This window comes from Andrena cerasifolii, chromosome 10 (assembly GCF_050908995.1).
Source record: "Andrena cerasifolii isolate SP2316 chromosome 10, iyAndCera1_principal, whole genome shotgun sequence".
Lineage (NCBI taxonomy): Eukaryota > Metazoa > Arthropoda > Insecta > Hymenoptera > Andrenidae > Andrena > Andrena cerasifolii.
The window spans coordinates 11,528,126-11,548,289 of record NC_135127.1 but is presented as its reverse complement, the minus strand read 5'-3'; the positions used below and the strand labels follow the sequence as shown (position 1 = coordinate 11,548,289).

At 43.4% G+C, this 20,164-nt stretch overlaps 3 protein-coding genes across 4 annotated transcripts; 2 read left to right on the top strand and 1 right to left on the bottom strand.

The window, feature by feature from the left end:
- Nucleotides 1–4,193: 4,193 nt before the first annotated feature.
- Nucleotides 4,194–5,965, bottom strand: LOC143374206 (uncharacterized). Its single transcript, XM_076822141.1, has 2 exons — nucleotides 5,594–5,965; nucleotides 4,194–4,496 (listed from the first exon to the last, which is right to left on the bottom strand). Exons 1-2 carry the CDS (start codon nucleotides 5,963–5,965, stop codon nucleotides 4,194–4,196), a joined length of 675 nt encoding a protein of 224 aa, XP_076678256.1.
- A 49-nt stretch (nucleotides 5,966–6,014) lies between these two features.
- LOC143374129 (uncharacterized) lies at nucleotides 6,015–7,574 on the top strand. The gene has a single exon (XM_076822035.1). The coding sequence runs from the start codon at nucleotides 6,264–6,266 to the stop codon at nucleotides 6,942–6,944; it is 681 nt and encodes a 226-aa protein (XP_076678150.1). The 5' UTR covers nucleotides 6,015–6,263; the 3' UTR covers nucleotides 6,945–7,574.
- A 2,095-nt stretch (nucleotides 7,575–9,669) lies between these two features.
- Nucleotides 9,670–14,353, top strand: LOC143373837 (venom allergen 3-like). Of its 2 annotated transcripts, none has more exons than XM_076821433.1 (5): nucleotides 9,670–9,906; nucleotides 13,146–13,316; nucleotides 13,676–13,757; nucleotides 13,837–13,969; nucleotides 14,067–14,353. In XM_076821433.1, exons 1-5 carry the CDS (start codon nucleotides 9,685–9,687, stop codon nucleotides 14,236–14,238), a joined length of 780 nt encoding a protein of 259 aa, XP_076677548.1. In that variant the 5' UTR covers nucleotides 9,670–9,684; the 3' UTR covers nucleotides 14,239–14,353. The 2 variants fall into 2 exon arrangements, with proteins under 2 accessions (XP_076677548.1, XP_076677549.1); XM_076821434.1 differs by lacking the exon at nucleotides 9,670–9,906 and adding an exon at nucleotides 12,351–12,541.
- The last annotated feature ends 5,811 nt before the right edge of the window (nucleotides 14,354–20,164 follow it).

Genomic DNA, 20,164 nt, shown 5'->3' with positions numbered 1-20,164 from the left:
ACAAAATTTGTTCGCGATCAAATCTTGCAGAGTAATTGATTAATTCTTCGTTTCCCGGTCACCAATTTAATAATTCCATTTTAATTTTAGTTGTCATTGGTTCCGCGGGAAAGTACGGATGCAACAAGCAAGAATCACAGCTTGAAATTGGATTACGTCACTTTTTAAGACCAATATTACGCGAAAACTACAGGCGAACGTTAAAAAGTTTACCAACTTTTTTCAATTTCTATGATAATAATAAACATTGGGTAAAAAGATGCATCTGGATTTGCTTGAATTTTTTTATAAATACATTAAAAAGAAAATGTTTCTTTCGCGAAAAACGAGTGCGCAGTTCCCTTAACCGTTTCGATTTAGCTCGTCAAGAGAGATCGTAGGAAACAATATCTGGTCTACGCAGCCAAAGGTCGCGGCTCAACCGAAGCGGAGCGATAAAACAGTCGTCCCTCAACCGGCAATCCATTACATCCGCCATAAATTACAGGTACCCTGATACACTTCGTGGCGATAGGAAGCGGAGCAATTTGTCCCAGGTCCGTTTGGAACGGCGCGCATAACGCGCGCGTGACGGCGGCACGAGAGAGGGGAGAGAACGGGGCGAGATATACGCCGCAAGAGTTTACCGATCACGGGTTGCTGTCGACAGGGGCGCCGGTGGAATCGCCCGACCCCGCAGAGACGTGGACCATCCCTCCACGGGGGTCCTGCCGCCGGCTCTTTTCGAGAGAAGACGCGGCACAAAGGGATCGCGTAACCGCAATATATAAAAACGGAATCACGATATCCCCGAGCCTGGGGTGCATCTGTGTTATAATGATGATATTACGTAGACGTGTCGTCGGATTTCGGTTGCGGTGAGGATATCGTCACAATGACACAGCCACCGAAGACCACCCTCGGCGATCTCGCGCATTCCCACCACCTGCCGATTTTATTTATTCCGTCCCGGCGCATTGTCGACGATTAACGTTATTAACGACGCCACGGGGCCGCGGACCTACGAATCCTCCGCTCTTGGACCGTACCATCGGTTAAGGGAACGATTACCACGGGGAAGCTGGAAGTTACGCAAACACCAGTAACCTCGTTCCAACGTAAGACATGCTACGCTGAATGACTGTATTATTATTATTATTATTATTATTATTATTCGTCTTTATTACTTGACACGTCCAGAGAAGAAAATAATACATAAAGACAAGCGAAGTAAATGGCGAGGCTGCAGTACGATATTATTATTATTATTATTATTCGTCTTTATTACTTGACACGTCCAGAGAAGAAAATAATACATAAAGACAAGCGAAGTAAATGGCGAGGCTGCAGTACAATTCTGTTAGAAGCCTAACCATAACTAAATAACTAACTAAATGACTAAAAACTAACTAACATTAAGAAGCTAGAAAGTTATTGCGACGCATAATGTAACCTTATATATCGCCGAGCTTTACACTTAAAATCAGGAAACGAATTTAAACCTCGAATATCAGGTGGGAGGGAATTATAGTAATGAGCCGAAATATAAGCAAAGGATGATTCAAATTTAGATGTCAAGTTGCGTCGGTATGGAAAGGAGGCTTTGGTGTCGAGTAGAACGAGAATTAGGCCCATGGTAAGAAAGATTATTGCGAAGAATATTATAGAGATAAGGCGGGACATGAGATGAGAGTATTTTGTGAACGATACAACATGAATGGAAAATCCAGCGCTGAGGCATACGTAACCAAGACGTTTTGACATATGAGAGATGTGATCATACTTCGGGACACAAAAAGAAAAACGCGAACAGGAGTTTTGAACTCGCTGGACAAGGTGAGAAAGATGATAAGATAAACCTGGACGATAGACTGTAATTAATAACTGTAATTAATATTGAAAGGAATTTCGTTGCGTTAATAAAATCATCGAAGCTTCTTTGAAAATGTATCGCAAGGGAAGGCTTCTCCGTTGTTACGCGAGGCGATGCCGTCTCCATCGATCTCTGGTAAATGTTTGAAAGAATAAAGTGCCTCTTTGAATGGAACCGTGCGAAAATCCGTGGTAGCTTCGTAGGTGGGACGTTCTCCTACAGCCCCATGAATTATCGCCCCTCTCTTTCATCCGCGGTGGACATCTTGCCCCGCGTGAAGATCCTATTCTCCCTCGGGAAGAGATTCGTCCCACGTATAATATCGCGGTCACTTGTCGTCCTATTCAACCGGTGACCGCAGACAGTTTTCTTTAGGTCGGGCCTCGTCGTCGTGTAGAAAAAGAGCGGCTGGTTTTCCACCTACCGCCACGATCATACGTGTCACGCTATTTTTCGTACATCGAGAGAGCATGTCCTTCCCCGTGGCCTCCTAATTTATTGACCATCGGCATTGTCCGGCGCGAGGCGACCACACAGCTCGAACGACACCTTTATGAACTCCCACGACAATCGCGATTACGAACCCTCCAGACTCTGTATTCTTCCCCTGTCTCTTCTGCTTCTTCTATATATTATTTTTTTAATAATCCTGTCACACCTAGCTACCACACAGTGAATGGATCCTCCTGTACTCATTGTCAGGAGTCCTCGAGGCGACTTTGCTCTCGTTGTGTTCAGAATGAAATAGACCCACTTGTCGATCTTAATATATAAAGCAGAAGGTTTATATCTTTGTGTGCTTGTCCGGAGCCTAAAAACTATCGGGAGGTAAACTCTGGGGTCACGAAACGTGCTTCAGCTCATTATGACTGGCTAATCCAAATGAATGAAATGATTTTCACCAAAAAACAATATTTTTAAATCAGAATCTATTAAGATTTAATTGGAGGTTTGAAAATTAGATAATTTTATATTAAATTGAAATGAAAGTTAAAGATTAGGTAAGTACCTCGATAGAATTATGTTAAGATTTAATTGGACGTTTAAGAATTGAATAATTTCATGTTAAATTCCTCAATAATATTCCTCAATAAATTCCTCCTTAGCAGACTTGAAATTCGTCACAAATGTTCATAAAGATATCCGGTAAATTATTGTTCAAACATACTTTTCACACACATCTTTGAACGTGACTTCTAATGCAAAACAAAGTGGTAATAATAAAAATATATAGATCACTTTAAAAAATATTACATTGATGTTGAGAAGTCTCTATATTCTATTAAGCTTCCTCAATCAAATCAAACAAACTTCCATATGAATTATTTCCTCGCTCTTTCACTAGTTAGAAAAGTAATAGCGCGCATACGAACACTCCAGACACACTATACAAGTCTGAGGGTAGCAGTGTTTTTCTTATCACGTTACTAAAATCGCAGGGACATCGTTGATTTGAAATCACCGAGAGCAACAGCGACATTTTATGATTTAATGGTAGATACCCCCCGTACAAATTATGGCTTATGACCGAAAGGTGTGTCAAAGGGGTAAGAATTTTACTCCAGAGGGCCACAAAATCAGCTTCTCTGCTTCCCAAAATAACAACGACACGGGGGAAGTAAAAGCTGCGGCCAAGGGTTCGTACTCCACTTCTCCAGCACTTTTCGCCGTCGAGATGCAAGAAGCAGGGTCCCCGTCGAAGTTTCTCAATGGCAGGCAGTATTCAGCCTCCGTCATTCACCTCGATCATTACGAGGCAGCGTTACAGGCGAGTGAAGGAGTTACAGGCAATTACGAGGAGGCTTTGAGAGGCGACAATGCGGTCTCAGGAGATGCACGGCGTCATCAATCGTCGAGACGTTCCTCCAGTCGTTCATTGAGAAGCGTCAGGCCTTCTCGATGACCGTCCAACCTCTGGAAAGGAGACAGTAGCCGAAAGATGGCCTCGTCTGGCCGTGGCGAAGCGATTCTCCACGGTTGGCAATGAATGAGCTGCCTGACTCGCGTAGTTTTACGCGCTGTTACAGACCTGTTCGCGCTCCGCGAACTTCATTGAAAGTCACGTCGATGGAAGTTCATTCAGAGATCCTTCGAGGGACCCTGAATGCTCCCTGAGCGTCCTGAAGATGCTCTCAGTGGCGAATCATCGAGGAAACCCAAGAAACGTCCTATTGGGTACACTTGGAATATTCGAAAAGAGCCTACCAATCTTCTCTTCTCTTTTATACACTTGTTACTGGCTTCTTATTCATTAGTTTGGAATTATCAGTACTCACACGCCGAAGCAACGAAAATGATAAGGCGGCAAGTGTGCGAGTTAAGCATTGAAATTCGCAATCACTTATTTTCTTCTCTTATGTTTCCTTGCAACCTCCCTTTTCGTCTCCGGGACTTTCTCCGTGAGCAGTTGCACTCTCGGGTTTGCCTGCAGCGGTGGCGGAGTCGGCGGTCTTGGTGTTCTTAATTCTAACTCGATGTTCCTCTTCGGCTGGTCGGGGGACTCGGGCTTCTTCTTCACCTTCAGCATGAACACGTTTTCATCCCCTTCGGTCACGCGGTCCGTGTGCACCTCCTGCCTGCCTGGACTGTTTAGGACGGGATGAATGGTGAACGTTCTGCATTGATCGTTTGTGCGTCGGCCTCCCTTGCACTCGCCAACCTGAACGAACGAAATAATGCACGTGAAACAATCAACCGTCGACTTGAAGGGTCTCCATAGTGTGGCGGCTGAGAAAACTTAATTTTTCAGGAATTAAAAACAGAACCAAGTATTACACGTATCGTTTTGCAAACTTGTAGCTTTATTCTATCAGCTTTTAAGACGGTAAAAAATAATCGTAAGTAAAAACGTGAGGAGCATCGTGAAGGGAACCTGGTTGTTTCTTTAATTCCCGGAAATTTACATTTTTGATGGCACACGATGGATGTATTCTAGATTCAGTGTTAAAACACGTAGTTACTGTTGAGAAAGTAGGGACTTATTTGAATGAAGCCATCGAATGATCTTTCATTTCTGCAATTTTTCGAAAAGAACCGTGGCAAAGATGAAAATTGAATGTTGGAATATCACTGTACCTCGTAGAGACCACGGTATGGTACGTGTAGTAAAAAGACACGTGTATTACATATATCCGCACCTCGATCCGTATAGCTTTTAATACACGGGTACCCGTGCACTATTTCACGTGTATTTAAATACACGTGTATCAACGTATTTGTTTATTTTGATCAGAATTGGGCACTAACTACGGGAGAATGGGCAATGGCGGTCACTTAAGTAAGCAACAAGTGTAATAAAACCGAGTGATGTTTTTCAATTTTAAGGATTATCATTGCGCCTAAAAAGAAACTCGCTTATTACCAGTAGCGCCTTAATTTTTTGTATCAAAATAGGTAATCGATTAAATAAATCTTGTTAATTTTATAATTGTGTTATTAGTTACAATCTGAAAATTTGTAAAACCATACTTTCCACATATTATTCTAGTAAATATATTTAAATACATTAATTCTTTTATGAATTTCGCAATCCCTCAGAGTTCTGGGATATCTATAGATATTAAAAATCAGACGAATCAAAATACGGATACGTTAATATACGTGTATTTATAAATACACGTGTATCTAAATTCACGTGTATTTAAATACACGTGAAATAGTGCACGGGTACCCGTGTACTAAAAGATACACGGATTGAGATACGGATACGTTTAATACACGTGTACACGTGTATTTAAATACACGTGAAATAGTGATCTCTAGTACCTCGTAGGAGATAGCTTGCGGCGAGTCGTCGCTTCCATCCCTCGTCGCCAGATGAGATCTGGACTGCACGCGGAACAGGATTCGATTGTTATCAGCCCCTTTCAGTATCCTGGGCCCCATCTTGCTCGTGGGCCTCTGTATTTCCACCACATCGCAGTCACACGGTGGATCCCACTCGCGGACTTTCCTCGATTTACCCTTTTCCCTCTCCATGCGAATTATCAGCTGATTGCCGATCATGGTCGTCCCGATTTGTCGATAGTACTTTGAGAATGCATCGTCCGGCTGTTCGGGCGGTGGGCCCTCTGGAAGGCAGGGCGGTGGTGGCATCGACGGGCAGCAATGCATCGCTGAATTTTATTTAATAACTGTGTTACGTGGAACTTTGAATTTTAAAGAAGCTGACTTGTCGGAGACATTTTTAGGGGGCCAGGGGGTTAGAGGGATTAAACATCGATCTCCCCGAAGAAACTCCTTCGCAGTACTCGCAAGTTCAGATACGTTCAGAGCACGCAACGAAACATTCCGTCATGGAGTCGTTTCCAACACCTCGTCAATATTTCTGAAACATTTCTGCCATGTCGCGTTCACGTCCCACCTTCGACACCCCCTTCAGTCTCCCCAATAAGATCAACAATCCCGGAGAATGATCGTGGCCACTCACAAATGCGGCTGTCCTCCTAAAGAAGAGAAGCCACCCTGCTCGCCATGCTGCAGTTCTGGTAAAACAACGAAAGCCAAACGCCCGAGCCTGCCGACGCGTCCAGAATGCTCTTGCTGCAAGAAGCCTCGTCTGCAACCCATGGTTTCGCTCCCGAAAATCCTGCAACCGCCCCCGTGCTGTCCAACAAAGCCTTCGGGCAGCTCTTCAGACCTCTGCGCTCCCAAGGTTCGCTCAGAGATCGCGGAGAAGGGGCTGCCTTACAAGGAGCTCGAAGCTGTGATCAACAACAACCGCGTGGTAATTAGAACGCAGAAGGAGGTTCCTCGCCAGGAGTACGATCCTCCGTGCGACTGCATCGAGGATTCACAGCCCGCCGAGCAAGCTCCGAAGGAAGACGAAGACTCGGTTGGAAGCTCCAAGAATCGTACAGTCACGTTGTTTCCAAGCCCGCGCGAAGACGACCCCTATGACGACGCGACTAGTTACACGACCGAGGCGGACGAGCCACCCAAAGTCGAGGAGAATCCGAACATATTCCGGCTGAGGGTGAGGAAGAAGAGCCGCGCGAGCGACGGGTACAATATCGACCTCGAGTTTAGAACACCCAGACCGTGGTCGATGCAGAGACGATGCGAGATCACGAAGCGAGAGAAGTTGGCTTAGCCTGCGGAATCTGTGTTTCCAAGAGTGAAGATACGATGGGAGAGGAAAAGGAAGCGAACACTTGCCACTTGCTGATAAAATAGTAAGGGGAGGAATACTTATCCACAATTTACAAACATTTGCGACTGAGTTAACCAAGGCGTCTTCTTCATTTTCCGCAGTGTTATAACTCGTCAGTTTTTCTCTACCTGAGGGATTGTATAGAAGGCTACGGAAAACACCAAGGCCTTTCATCAGCCCCACTCGACTCGTAATTATCGCGTTAAGACAAGAAATTAAGTTTCCAAAGTGCTCTCGGGGAGGAACTGTCGGGAGTCTCCATTCAAGCAATTTGCCTCGGACCAGGTATAGCCTGCAGGATCGATGGGACTTAACTGCGTGGAGGCGACAGGTGTCGAACGTGCCCCTTTTTGGGCGTGGGCACCTTAGCGCTCATCCATTCATCTGTTTCAAGCTGAATAGCTTTCGAGCAGCAACGCGCGGAACCACCAGCTTTGGAATGCCTACCCTCTTTCAAACAACAGCATAGGTAATTGTCGAAGATCCTTGATTGCGTGAAACAGAGATCACCTTAACGATCTTCTTCCTTCGGCCAACAATTTCTTTTCCTGGTCAACAATCGTCGCGTGTGTGCAGAAAGGTTGCAAAGTTCTTATCGAAAGAGGTTCTTATCAATTGCTGGAGTTTCTCTGTCAAACTGTACAGATAAAAATTGCGCAAGCACAACTTTATCCGCAAGCTGCGTAGACATTCCTCCGCGACTGTTTATCCTCCGCGGACCATGCACCCTTCAAGAAACGTGGCAGTAAAGATCGGTAACATGGGTACGAGCCAGTGACCGAGATTCACCCTCGAGCGGACAATTACGTGTCCGCTGCGACCACTTCTCTTCTTTTGCTCGCTATGGCGTGCAACGGATCCCCCAAGCTTCTGCTCGGGAACGCAAACAAGGAGCAGAGAATCGTTCGCTCGCCAGCGTTGAATGAAGCCGGGGGAGAGGCGCGAAGAAAAAGATGTGGAGAAATCTGTGAAGCGATTCTCACGACCGGAGTCGGGAGTCAGGTGCGCGGGTGAATGGACATCGATCCATTCACTCTTTTTCCAAGCAACGGCCACCCGCCCACCGGGGCCCCATTTTTTTCCGTGTCAGAGAATTAAGAAGAGAGAAGAACGAGCCGCGGCGAGAGCGGGGGCGAGATCGAAAGGAGCAGGCGATATTTCAGCGAGGCTGTGCAACCTGACATCGAGATCGAGGAGTCCCGACTATCTTGGGAGGGCTAGGAAAACTCGGTTCATCCGACGGCGTGTATAATGATGGGCTGAAGTGGTGAAAAATGTAATTCCCGATGCCACATTTTTCCATGGCCGTCGGGGGCGTTGCGAGACAAGATTCCATTGTTGAGGCATCCGGAACACTGGGGATGTAATAGACGAGCAGGTCGCAGGTAGGATTGTAAAACGATCCTAGCTGCTCGACAATGTAATGCAGTGCTGTAGCAAACGCGGTTTTATTCGTGGAAATAATAAAGTAATTGTTGGGGGAAGGAAAGGGATAAATGTTTTATTTTCAAAATGACTAGCTCCGATCTACCCATTCCCGTTTTGAAAGGCGATTAAGGGGTTCGTAGGTTACGGGATCCCTTCTCGAGGATTCGGGAACGTCACTCAGGTAAGAAAAGTGCGACAGTGGATATAATCGCAGGTAGGATTAATTATTCCAGTAGCTGTGGAGTGTTGGTCTTCCTGGGCTAGAATTAATTGTGGGTTGGACTGTTGAGGGTTTACGGTGGGTGATAAAACGATAATCTCTCGACTTGGTGTCCACTTCGAAGGCTGCTAATTAGGACGTGGGTAACTTCGACGAGTGCGGTTTTATGGCACTAGATGGTTTATTACTATTTATTAGTTTGGGCGTTTTCGTGGGTTTCAGTGGCAATTGACTCTGGTGCTTCTTACGGGGGAAGTTTTTTGTCAAATATAGTAGAACGTGGATCGATGCAAGCGTCGATTAGAAAGGCAGATATTTGGTAGGTCTGCAAAAAGTGCTGAGAAGTAGATTGCGAAATTCAGTTACAGAAAAGTAGTGGTTCTCTTATATTCTTCGTAACTTCGGCTTCTTTGGTTCCCACTTACTTCTTGCAAATTGCAAGCGCGACGAGTCATGGCCACCAGCATTCAATTATTTTCTGACAACACTTTGTAAACCTTTGTATATAAAAGGAGTCATCCGTACAAATAAAATAAAATAAAAATAAAATGAAATGAAAACTTCGACTGCCAGCAGATTAAAAACAGAACGTGAAATAAATTAAACACTGAAGGGAGTATTTATTCTCCAGGTCGCTTGAAATCAGCAAAGGCTGATACAATATAGGAAGGAGCTAGGTACGAACGGCTACCGCGACAAAATGGTACAATAATAGAAAATAATGAATAATTAGTAACTCACTATTAGTCAAGGAGCCGCTTTTCCACGTGCTGAGTGCTATTTAAAAGAAATCGATAAAATCTAGTTAAATTTGCGACTGACCCTCGATCAAACGCATTTACCTATACACCCAAGCCTGCTTTGAATAAATAAAAATTTGATCGCTAGTTCTGCAGCTGCCCAGCAGTTAATTTTGTTTTTAAATTGCGCTGGTAGCAATGAGGTAGGGAAGAGGAAGGTCACGCGAGCCGTTGGGAAATTGAAAATCTAATCGAGCGCGAAATTAGCAGATTGTATGGGCAACTGATAAGAATGCTGATAAATACGCTCGTGGTCGTTCGCGATTTAGCAGTACAGCATCCACAGCGAACAGGTAACGCGTTCAGTAGAGGAGAACTAGTGAACGCAACTATGAACGGTCTCCTTTGCGTCACTGCGATTGCAGCTTTCTTGGTTGCACCCAACTTGGCCGTCAACTGCAACGACAATCGGTGCATGGACATTAGAGCCGTACACATCATGTGCATGTTCCCGGTCAGTATGAAAAGTAACCGGTCCCTGCAGTTATGTCTACCATAAAACGTTTATTTCGATTTTAAGAGGGTTGAAATTTTAAATGCACTGACTTCACAATAGAACGACTATACGTACAGGGTCAATTGCACTTACGCCCAAATATTCCCGCCGCCCCCGTGATTTTCATTAAGATAGGTTCCCCTATACGCTACTGGACGCGACATGAAAAATTTCAATGTCGATTCTCTCGAAAATGAAGCGCGATATCAAAGGAAGTGTCTGTTTAAAATTTTTGCTGATATTGCGCTTCGTTTTCGAGCAAATCGACTTCGAAATTCTTCGCATTGCGACCATTTGGCATTGCGCGTTGCGTAATTCAGCGATCTGATTGTTCTAAATCAGATTAAATATGGAAAAAAGTTGGGTGGCAGATAAATGTGCTCTCTTCGTAATCGTCACTGTGAAGAGGGAACTGGTTGAGCGGACCAGTGTACCTCGCCCTGAACTGATTAAAAAGGAGCCGGAACGATCCCTGGACTGTACCATGTCTATTACCATGAAAATAAAGAATAGAAATCCCTCAGGGAGGAGAATGTATATTCCTCTGCTCACATAGGTTGTATAACAGTCAAGAATTTTCACTATTGTCATAAAAAGTGTCCCTATAATGAATCTTTAAAACATTCGTGTGATCAGCATCGACAGCATCAGACTTAGGCAGGGGAAAATGGAGCAAAACCGTATGCCTAATGTATTTTTTGCTGGCAAAAAGTCAGATGGTAAAATAAACTTATTCACTTAAAATAAACTTGTATACTTTGATGTGAAAAAATTGCATCCCCTACAATATTAACCCATAACCACAACTCCAATCGAGTTGGAATCAGTCGCTCGCGTTCTTCTGGAAAACGACAAAATGTCGCTGCGTTGCCTAATGGTGTAATACGTAGTAGCATCGCGATTTCTGTGAATACCTAATTTATGGAGAAATGATCACGGACAAATGACCACGTACAAATATTTCAATTCCTCAAGTTTCTTTCAGTTGCGAAACTCGAGCACTAAAATGTACATAACAAAAAATATATAAAAAAAATTAAGTTAAACGATATTATTTAATTTGATTGACAATGCACTAAAACTAGAAATTAATTATTTTCTAGTACGTACTACAATTACGATGGTGATATGTGCCTTTAAATAAAATCGCGGGGCAGGATGTTTCATCGCTTCTCACCGCTTATTTCTACGCTTGATTCTGGATTAAATTGATTCATATTCTGTTATGCAATATCCTGCCCCACGATTTTATTTAAAGTGACATGTCACCATCGTAATTATAGTACAAGAAAATAATTATTTTTTCGTCTTTAGTGCATTTTCAAATCAATTAAATAAAGTCGTTTAAGCTAACAATGTTGTTTTCATATTTTTTTCAGTTGAGTGAAGAGTACACTTATGATAAATATCGCGGATGATGTTTCAAAGGTCAATTAAGAGATATGAATTAGAGTGCGAGTTCGTGGTTGGCATATATGCGAGGCCAGATAATATCTACCTATTATTAGTTGTTGAAAAAATATTTTTTCAGCGAGCAATAGCAAACTTGTGAATTGAGTAGCAGAGAAAATGACAGTGTTATCGGTGGAGGAAAAGCGGGTCATTTTTCAGGTTTCTGAGACAAGCTGTTACCGCTTCTAACATGCTAGAAATATATAGTATTAAAAATTCGACGTCCAGCAGATTGAAAAAGAACGTGAAATAAATTCAACATTAATGGGAATATTTATTCTCCAGGTCGCTTGAAATCAGCAAAGGCTGATACAATATTGGAAGGAGCTATATACGAACGGCTACCGCGACAAAATTGCACAATAATAGAATATAATTAATAATTAATAACTCACAATGAATCAAGGGGCTATTTTATTTAAAACAAATCGATAAAGGCTAATTAAATTTGCAACTGACCCTCGATCAAACGCATTTACCTATACACACAAGTCTGCTATTAACTATTAATAAAAAGAGCAGAAGGAGCACACATCACCCGCAAGGATGTGATAAAATATACTCCACTTAAAATAAATCGATAAATCGTTTCCCACTGAACACTTCTCTTTGAATAATTAAAAATTTTATCGCTAGTTCTGCATCTGCCCAGCAATTAATTTTGTTTTTAAATTGCGCTGGTAGCAATGAGATAGGGAAGAGGAAGGCCACGCGAGGCGAATGGGAAATGGAAAATTTAATCGGCCACGAAAGTAGCAGATTATGTGTCAATTCAGACAAGCGATACGGCACCTTTGCGGTCTCGCACCGGAACATATGTGTATAGACAGATTTACACGTGACTCAGTTTTTTGTGACAGTATTGTCATATCGCACGACGCCGCATCGCACATCTCTAATGACCCTAGTTGGGCGACTGATAAGAAGGCTAATAAATACGCTCGTGGTCGTTCGCGATTTAGTACTACACCATCCACAGTAGACAGGTAACGAGTTTTGTAGGGAAAAACAAGTGAACGCTACCATGAACGGTCTCCTTTTCGTCGCTGCGTTCGCAGCTTGCTTGGTTGCACCAAACTTGGCCATCGACTGCCGCAAGAATCGGTGCACGCCCAGCGTGCAAACCCTGTGCAAGTACCCGGTCAGTACGAAAAACAAACCAATAATCTCTACCACGACACGGTTATTTCGATTTTAAGAGGGTTGAAATTTGAAACAAATTTTTTTGTATTTGTATTTTTTGTTTTTTCCTGTGTGTTTCAAGCATTTCGCTTATGTTGCCCAACGAACGATAGTCATTTTTCCTTTTTCCCTCCTCTCTCCTTCGGGTCCCAGCAGCAGCGACGCACCGGGAGACAGGCGATGTGGTCACCCATCTTTCCCCAGTACGCCGCCCGTGATGTTTAACTTCGGTGATCTTACGGGAACCGGTGTTTCCATCACGGCCATGGCCGCTGGTATTTGAAACAAAGATACACTGACTTGTAAACAGATCGAGTAGTAAAATGTTCGCCAAGAATTTTCGGGGTTTCGAAGTTCTTTTCTGCAGGCTTCAGAGGTTCTGTCATTTTAGGCCTATGCGTTATTATAGTTTCGAGACTAGTAAATATTAAAAAAAGTTTGGTGGCGCTTTAATACAGATTCTGTTTGGTGAACCGTGTTGTTCGTAATCGTTCCTGCGAGGAGGAGTATCAGGTGGTTTTTTGATAGGAAATTGCTACGAAAGGTTTTCCACATCGTTGTAGAATCCAAACCCAGCGGCAGCATGTGGCCCAGTCTCCTCCGTTGGATTCACTCAGGCCGAAAAGATGGAGATCATTAATAAGCACAATGAGTTGCGGCAATTCGTGGCCGCTGGCAAAGAGACAAGAGGAAACCCAGGTCCACAGCCTGCAGCCTCGAACATGAAGACAGTGGTACGATTAACAACACAATCGATTAATCCATCGAACTCGCCTTTCCACAATTTTCTACGCGTAGCAGGGTGAACTACCGGATCACTGTCTGCTCCAAAAATTTAAATACAGACCATGTTCATGCATCTAAAAAGTCGCCAGATTTACTCTTGAAGTGGGGTTCCAAAAGTAGGACCAACCTTTAATTCCTACATCACTTTGAACTTTCAATTCTTCGAAAGCTATCGCGTTCGTTACGCCCATTAAGTTATACCAAGTTCTTGGCGTGTTTTCGCGTTCGTATTCTGTGGAAAGGAAACATAGGCTGCGAGTAGCAACATTATCGTGCAAGCTCGCTAATAAAGCGACGGTCCTTTCAGTCCTGGGACGATGAGTTGGCCGAGGTAGCCCAGAGGTGGACCAATCAATGCGATTTCGGGCACGATGAGTGCAGAAGCGTCGGTAAGGCGCGAGTCAATAAGCGCTCTGATTAATTAATTAACACGCGTCATCTGTGTGCTTCTAACGAGTCCCATTACAGACCGATTCGCCGTCGGCCAGAACGTTGGCATGACGATGACTAGCGGGGATCAGCATACCAAACCGTCGGACGTAGTTATGATGTGGTACAACGAAGTGAAGGACATGGACCGAAACATGGTGAACAAACTGACGTAAGTCGATAACGCCGCGGTGATCAGAGTGATCGACGATTCTAGAAACAGTAAGAGAGCGATTGGCTGACAAAATTCGTGTAATGATCGCGAACAGGACCATCAACAATGTGGGCCACTACACCCAGGTGGTCTGGGGGGACACCGAGAAGATCGGTTGCGGAAAGATCGTCTATAAATCTGATGGATGGAACAGGTACTACATGGCGTGCAACTATGGTCCAACTGGCAACTGGATGGGCGAACCAGTGTATCGCACTAGGAACTGATTGAACAGGAGCTGCAACGATCCCAAGATCGTAGCATGCCTGCACATGCGTGTACACATTATCAAAAACCAAATTGTACGCAGGCTAAAATATAAATAAACATTAAGAGAAAGTACTAGTGGGTATTTGTATTGATATGGTTGTGAATAATTGGCAAAAAGATGCTTGGTCTTCGAGCGAGTTGACTGCCTAGTGCTCTCGATTGGACCTTAGAGAATCAGAACATGAGAGTCCTTGTTTGAAAGGACTGTTTGGCTCGCAGGAGGAAAAGGTATCTCGGAAATATGCAAGTTTCTGGATTTACTTATTAAGAAACGCGTGGAATATAATTATCATACATATAATTATACAAGTTTTATCACTATTCTTTCGGGAGTCACGAAGAAAGTGATTTCAACAAATATTAACTTCTACCTAAGTTTATTTTAATTCACCTAGTAAACAAAAATTAAACAAAGCTCTCGTGTTAACAAAGCCCTGGGAACTTCTCAACTCGAAATTTTTAAACTTCTCTGGACGAAAAACTACGACGTTCTGACCCGCGTACCCCACTTTCCCTTATGTTAGATCTTGTAATCTGAAAAAGAGCGTAATTCCGTGTAAGTTGCGCCAGCATGAATGCCCCGCGACGTTTACCGCCTCCACGGCTCTCGTACCTCCTCGTTTACAAAATATTTATCCGTAATACGTCTGCCGCGGGGGGGAGCAGCTCTCACGGAAACTGCTTGGCTAGGGCCTCTTCCTTTGAAAGCTCTTCCCAGCTAGGAGCTGTCCCGACACATTCAGCGGATCGCATAGAAGCTATCGGGACAATTCGAACGGCGGATCGTTGAGCGATCCATATATCAGCGAGTCAACGCGCCCCGGGTGTGCCCGGCGTGCCGGTGAGCGCGAGGATGCTCGTCGCCGAGGCACCTGAAAGCAGGCGACCCGGAGTCCCAGACTCTGCGTAGAGGAAAGGTGACTGGACGGGGGGCAGCTATTAGGGGCTAAACGGTTTTTAAACGGGGCCAGGACAGGGAGGAACGTATCGAGTGTCGGATACGCAACAATGACGTGGGCAAACATTCCGATATACAGGACCACCCGCGGTGGCTACCACTGGTCCCGGGGACCACGCGTTCCCCTGGCGCAGGTATCCGCGGATTCGCTGGAAAACCTTGGGGAGGGGAATCTTGGGGATGAAATTGTTGACAGAGTGGCAATTCCGAGCGAGGAATGGGGAGGGATAAAGGAAGATCTGCAACATACTCTGCAACGTAGGGGAAGGATGTCTAAAACGATCCCCTTCAGGCGTAATTCGTATAAAAAATACAAATGCACATTATTTAATTAAAAGTAAAGTAATTTTTGTACGTTAGTTTATCTACCTTGTTATTGGCTTAGATCAAATTTAGCTACCTGGTCAATTACATTTTTTATTAGCAGTTTTGGGAAGGCATACTAAAGGACACCTACAGTGAGTAACGAAGATATTAAGACACTTTTTAAAATCGCATAAGTTTTTTAAAATTAATCCAAACAGCTTGGGTTTTTTTTTAGAAGCTAGAAGGATTAGTTTGCCAAGTGACGTGATTCGCTGATTTTGGAAATTCCGCGAGTTTCGATCTTATTCTGCGATCTTTAAGCGTTTACAGCGCAGTGCAACGTTAAACGAATTTGAAGAAATTTTAGGCACGCATCTTGCTTACGTAAATCTGCAAACGGGATCTTTAAATTTTCAGGCTCGGATAAAAAAGTTGAAACAACGACCTTTACTATTTTTTTCGCTATTCCGATCAGTTGCGATTTCTTTCAAAACGACGACTCACGTCACTTAGCAAACTAATCCTTCTAGCTTCTCCAACAAGCTCAAGTCGTTTGGATTGATTTTAAAAAAGTTATGCAATTTTAAAAACTGTCCGGACATTTTCGTTACTCACTGTATGTGTATAAAATGATCCCTATAAGGGATCCTTAGAAAAATTACCCTTAGGATCATTTTACACCTACTGATAATGAATAAGACGAACATTAAAAAGAATTGATTTATTTAAATAAAAACAGAAATTAAACTCAGTCAAAAAATATGCGAACATAATAAATTAAAACAATATTTTAAAAAGATCAAATCTGAGATAAATTTTGGTACATAATCAGTGGGTATAAATACTCAAAATCAACTAACAAACATTCGAAAATAAGATCAGCTTCACAGATTCAATTTTTTTCGCTCACCCCCTGGGATTCCTGGGGTCATTTTACCCTACTAGAGAGGAATCAGTGGTTGAGTATAACGTCAAATTATTATATCCGATAACCAAAGATGCATTAAATTATTATTGAATTGTCATTAAATCCGCGATATAAACAGCTGTCAGATTAAGCTATTTATAACAAAAGTTACGCAACGTTGAAAAAGACCTTATCTTAGCTTAGCTTAGATAAAAGGCAGTAATTTTGATTTCGTCTTGTTTATAACACACACAGCGCTGGAATTTACACGGCACTTGGCGCGACACTTGACGAAGTACGAGCTGATCTCTTGCGCATCGATATTACGAAATAGCACCACTAACAGCCGCGGAGCAGCCAGGAATCGTTTTACCCCGAGGGATCGTTTTAGACACCTTTCCCCTACTCTGAGCTCTGAATAACAGGTCTGATTGCTACAACAGCTGTGCAAAGATGAGACCAGGGGATTAAGTATTGCTAGAACGAGGAATCTTCGTTGATGGATATGTTGAAAGTGTGACACACGGGTGCAATCTTTATCTTCGGTAGAATCATTATCGTCTTGCTTATCTCGAAGCAGAACGCAGCGAATCGTTGACACTGGGAACGCCAGCAAGTGTTGACCTATTGGCCAGTCGGTGAATCACGCGAAATAAAATTAACGGTGTCTTCGCAACGGGCGTTCTTCCTGTTCCCCTGGATCCCCCGGTTCCTTTTAGTAGTCGCGACTCACAGTGGCTTCCATGGGGCGTCGAATAGAGAGTACGGTCTTTAGGAAATGCCCCTGATGTTGCCGAGTAACAGCAGTTAGTGGAAGTCTTCTGGGCCCCTCCGGTGCTTCACTGGCCCAGAAACGCGGAACATTCACACCTACACTTTACATCGCTCCTGATTCTTCTTTAAGCATTGCACGTCGCCGATTTCTGAACAGTAACTACCGCCCGTCAAGTATAATTGATTTCAAGTGGCGATTGTTTAATTTCATCGAACTCCAGCATTACGTTTATAATCACAGCAATTATCGCGCTCCGCAGGGTAAAACTACTGCACGTCCGGTAGCAAATAAAGGGAGAGTTTGGACAAAGAAGCGATTACCGCAGGTAAGCGGTCGAAAAGTCACTTGAGGCCGCGTTAACGCTGAACAACCCGTTTGTTTTGTGGTCGAACACAAATAATGACAGGGGCCACCGAACGCCTCCTGAAATCCCGTCTAAAGTACCCGAAGGGCTACTGTAATCCGAGATTAGGGAGGCCGAGGATCCCTGTAATCCTTGGCACGTTTAAGCGATCGTTTAACCCTGGGCCATAGAACCAAAGCTACCCCTTCATCTCTCTCTCTCTCTCATGTGACTTTGGGATGCCCCGAACTTGATTAAGGGGTAGTTGAAATCTCGAGAAATCGATTTTTTTATTATTATTAATTCTGAAAGAGCCATGCTTTGCGAACATTTACAACAATGTATCGCGGGGAAATTCGAATAATTACGGAAATTATAGCGCTGAACGTAACTCACAAGGGGAGGAATAATATCTCTATTATTAAGGCCTGCAGTAAAAGTTCTACAAGAGTTAGAAGAGTCGACTTATAAGAGTTCTACAACTAAAAGAGGGATGATTATTATAAAATGGATAAAAGACGAGCACAGGAAAGGGAGAAGTGGCTGGCAAAAGGGAAGTCGAAGAGGAAGATGAAGAGAATCGCGCGGTAGGAGAGGAGTCAGAAGGCCTCGGCTGTCGTATATCTGCAGATCGGTAGGGGGGTGTCAGCGAGCTCGAACGAATGTCACAGCGGGGGTTGCAGCTACCCCGGCACGCCGCTGGAAATCTGCGTGTCCAAGTGTGAGAATTTAATGCACTTAATCCCTATACCAGTCGAGCTTTCCGGAGCCCACGCGAATCTGAACTTGCGTGGACGCTGGTAACGCAAATTCGCTGCGTTTCGCAATCCTGTTTCTGAATTATTATTTAGCGCAAACAGTGTTCCTTCTAGAGAATTTCTCGAGAAATTTTATATTCGCTTATTCCTCATTTCGCGAGAAACTTAAGTCCAGAAAAATTATTATAAATCTCATTTATTTTCGGAAATGAATTTCCAGCTAGTCGAAATTGTGAATTGTTAGTTAATCGCGAACGTATAAACGCATCTGCAATTTATAATAAATCTTATTAGTGCCATTAGAACCTTTAGGAATTAAAATGGAAAATCTCACAATCAGCAGAGAAGATTCAACGCGCGGAAGGTGCTCTGAATTAAGTAACGAGTTTCTTGTTGCTATTAAAGAAGAAACATTGAAAAGCAGAGATAAGACTATTGCGTCGCTTATAAAACTCTTGCATAATCCAGAATCTCTTTAAATAGATTCAAAAGACGCATTTTTGAGAATTCTCGAGGAGTGTCATCTGATTCTTGATTTCTCGAGATACGAAAGATATCGAGAAATCAGAGACACTAAGCGTAAGATTGAGGCGCTCAATTGAACTTTCGCTCTGGCCCATGGAAATTGCCAGGAATTGTTTGTTTGTTATCTTAAGCAGAGCGATAAGAAGTGATAGGGGGCTAGAATAATTAATCTTCTTCCATTCGTGATTAGGTGCATTAAGTGAATTAGTAATCAATGCCAGCGAGTGTGGCACATATTCCACTTTGTTGTTAAACATTATGAGGTAGGATATTCAATGTGCAAGTGTGTTAGTTAACGAGCTTATTGCACGAGTAATTGCCGCCTAAACAAATAAATATTCAAACAGGGAACTAATTGTAGGTAATTTCGTCTCTGCTTCGTTAGTAATTGCTCGAACAAAAGTTATCGCGAAGAACCTCCCACGAAAGCTGAATATCTGTACGTGCTCGAGTAGTTTCTTATCGAGTGTTAAACCACTAATGATAGAACTTCGCAAAATATATTTTTTAACGCTACTTTTACTGTCCACGGAATATTCTAAAGCCTGCTGGATTTAATGCGAAGCCAATTTCCCTTCCTCGTGTAATTTAGGAGCTCGCGAAATATTCCAGGGGGACTAATTGAATTTGAGTTTTTTCTCCCTCCTCGCAACGCGCCAGCCACCCCTCGCTACTTCCACCCCGAAGTCAACCGAAACACTCGTTTAAGCGACCACGAGCAGTCCCACAAGAACGTATTGTAATCTAAAGCGAAAAAAAAGGGAACGGAAGAAGGTCAGCGATAGGCTTGCACGCGGTAAACGTCCCTTCCGGGGAGCGAAAGGGCGCAACCCTCGTTCCGTTCATATGCCAGCCCTTTTATGGGAGCCACCCCATAACGCGGGAAGGGGATCTTCCCCCCGCTGGAGATCGCGGAGGGTTCTGGTGACGCCATGTTGGACTTAATTGTCGGGAAAATGGTGGTGCCTTCGATGATCTTAACCAGGAAAGAAATATTCTTAACTAGCTGACCCGGTTTCACCCGGGAATTATTTATGATATTTCCAAAATCAAGAAGCGAAAAAAAAAATAATGTACTGTGTGTAACGTACGTTCAAAATTCCATTAAAATCCGTTCAGCCGTTTAGGCGTCCCAGAAGGGCAAACAAACGAACGAACAATGTTTTAATTTTATATATTATTAGGGATACCCCTGCAATGGATAAATATACGAATTTCCTATTGCAGCATGAATTTTGGAAAAGTTATACTTTCTTGAAATAAAATAGAAATTGAATTAAAAACACGTTCTCTTCAGGGAGATCGATAATT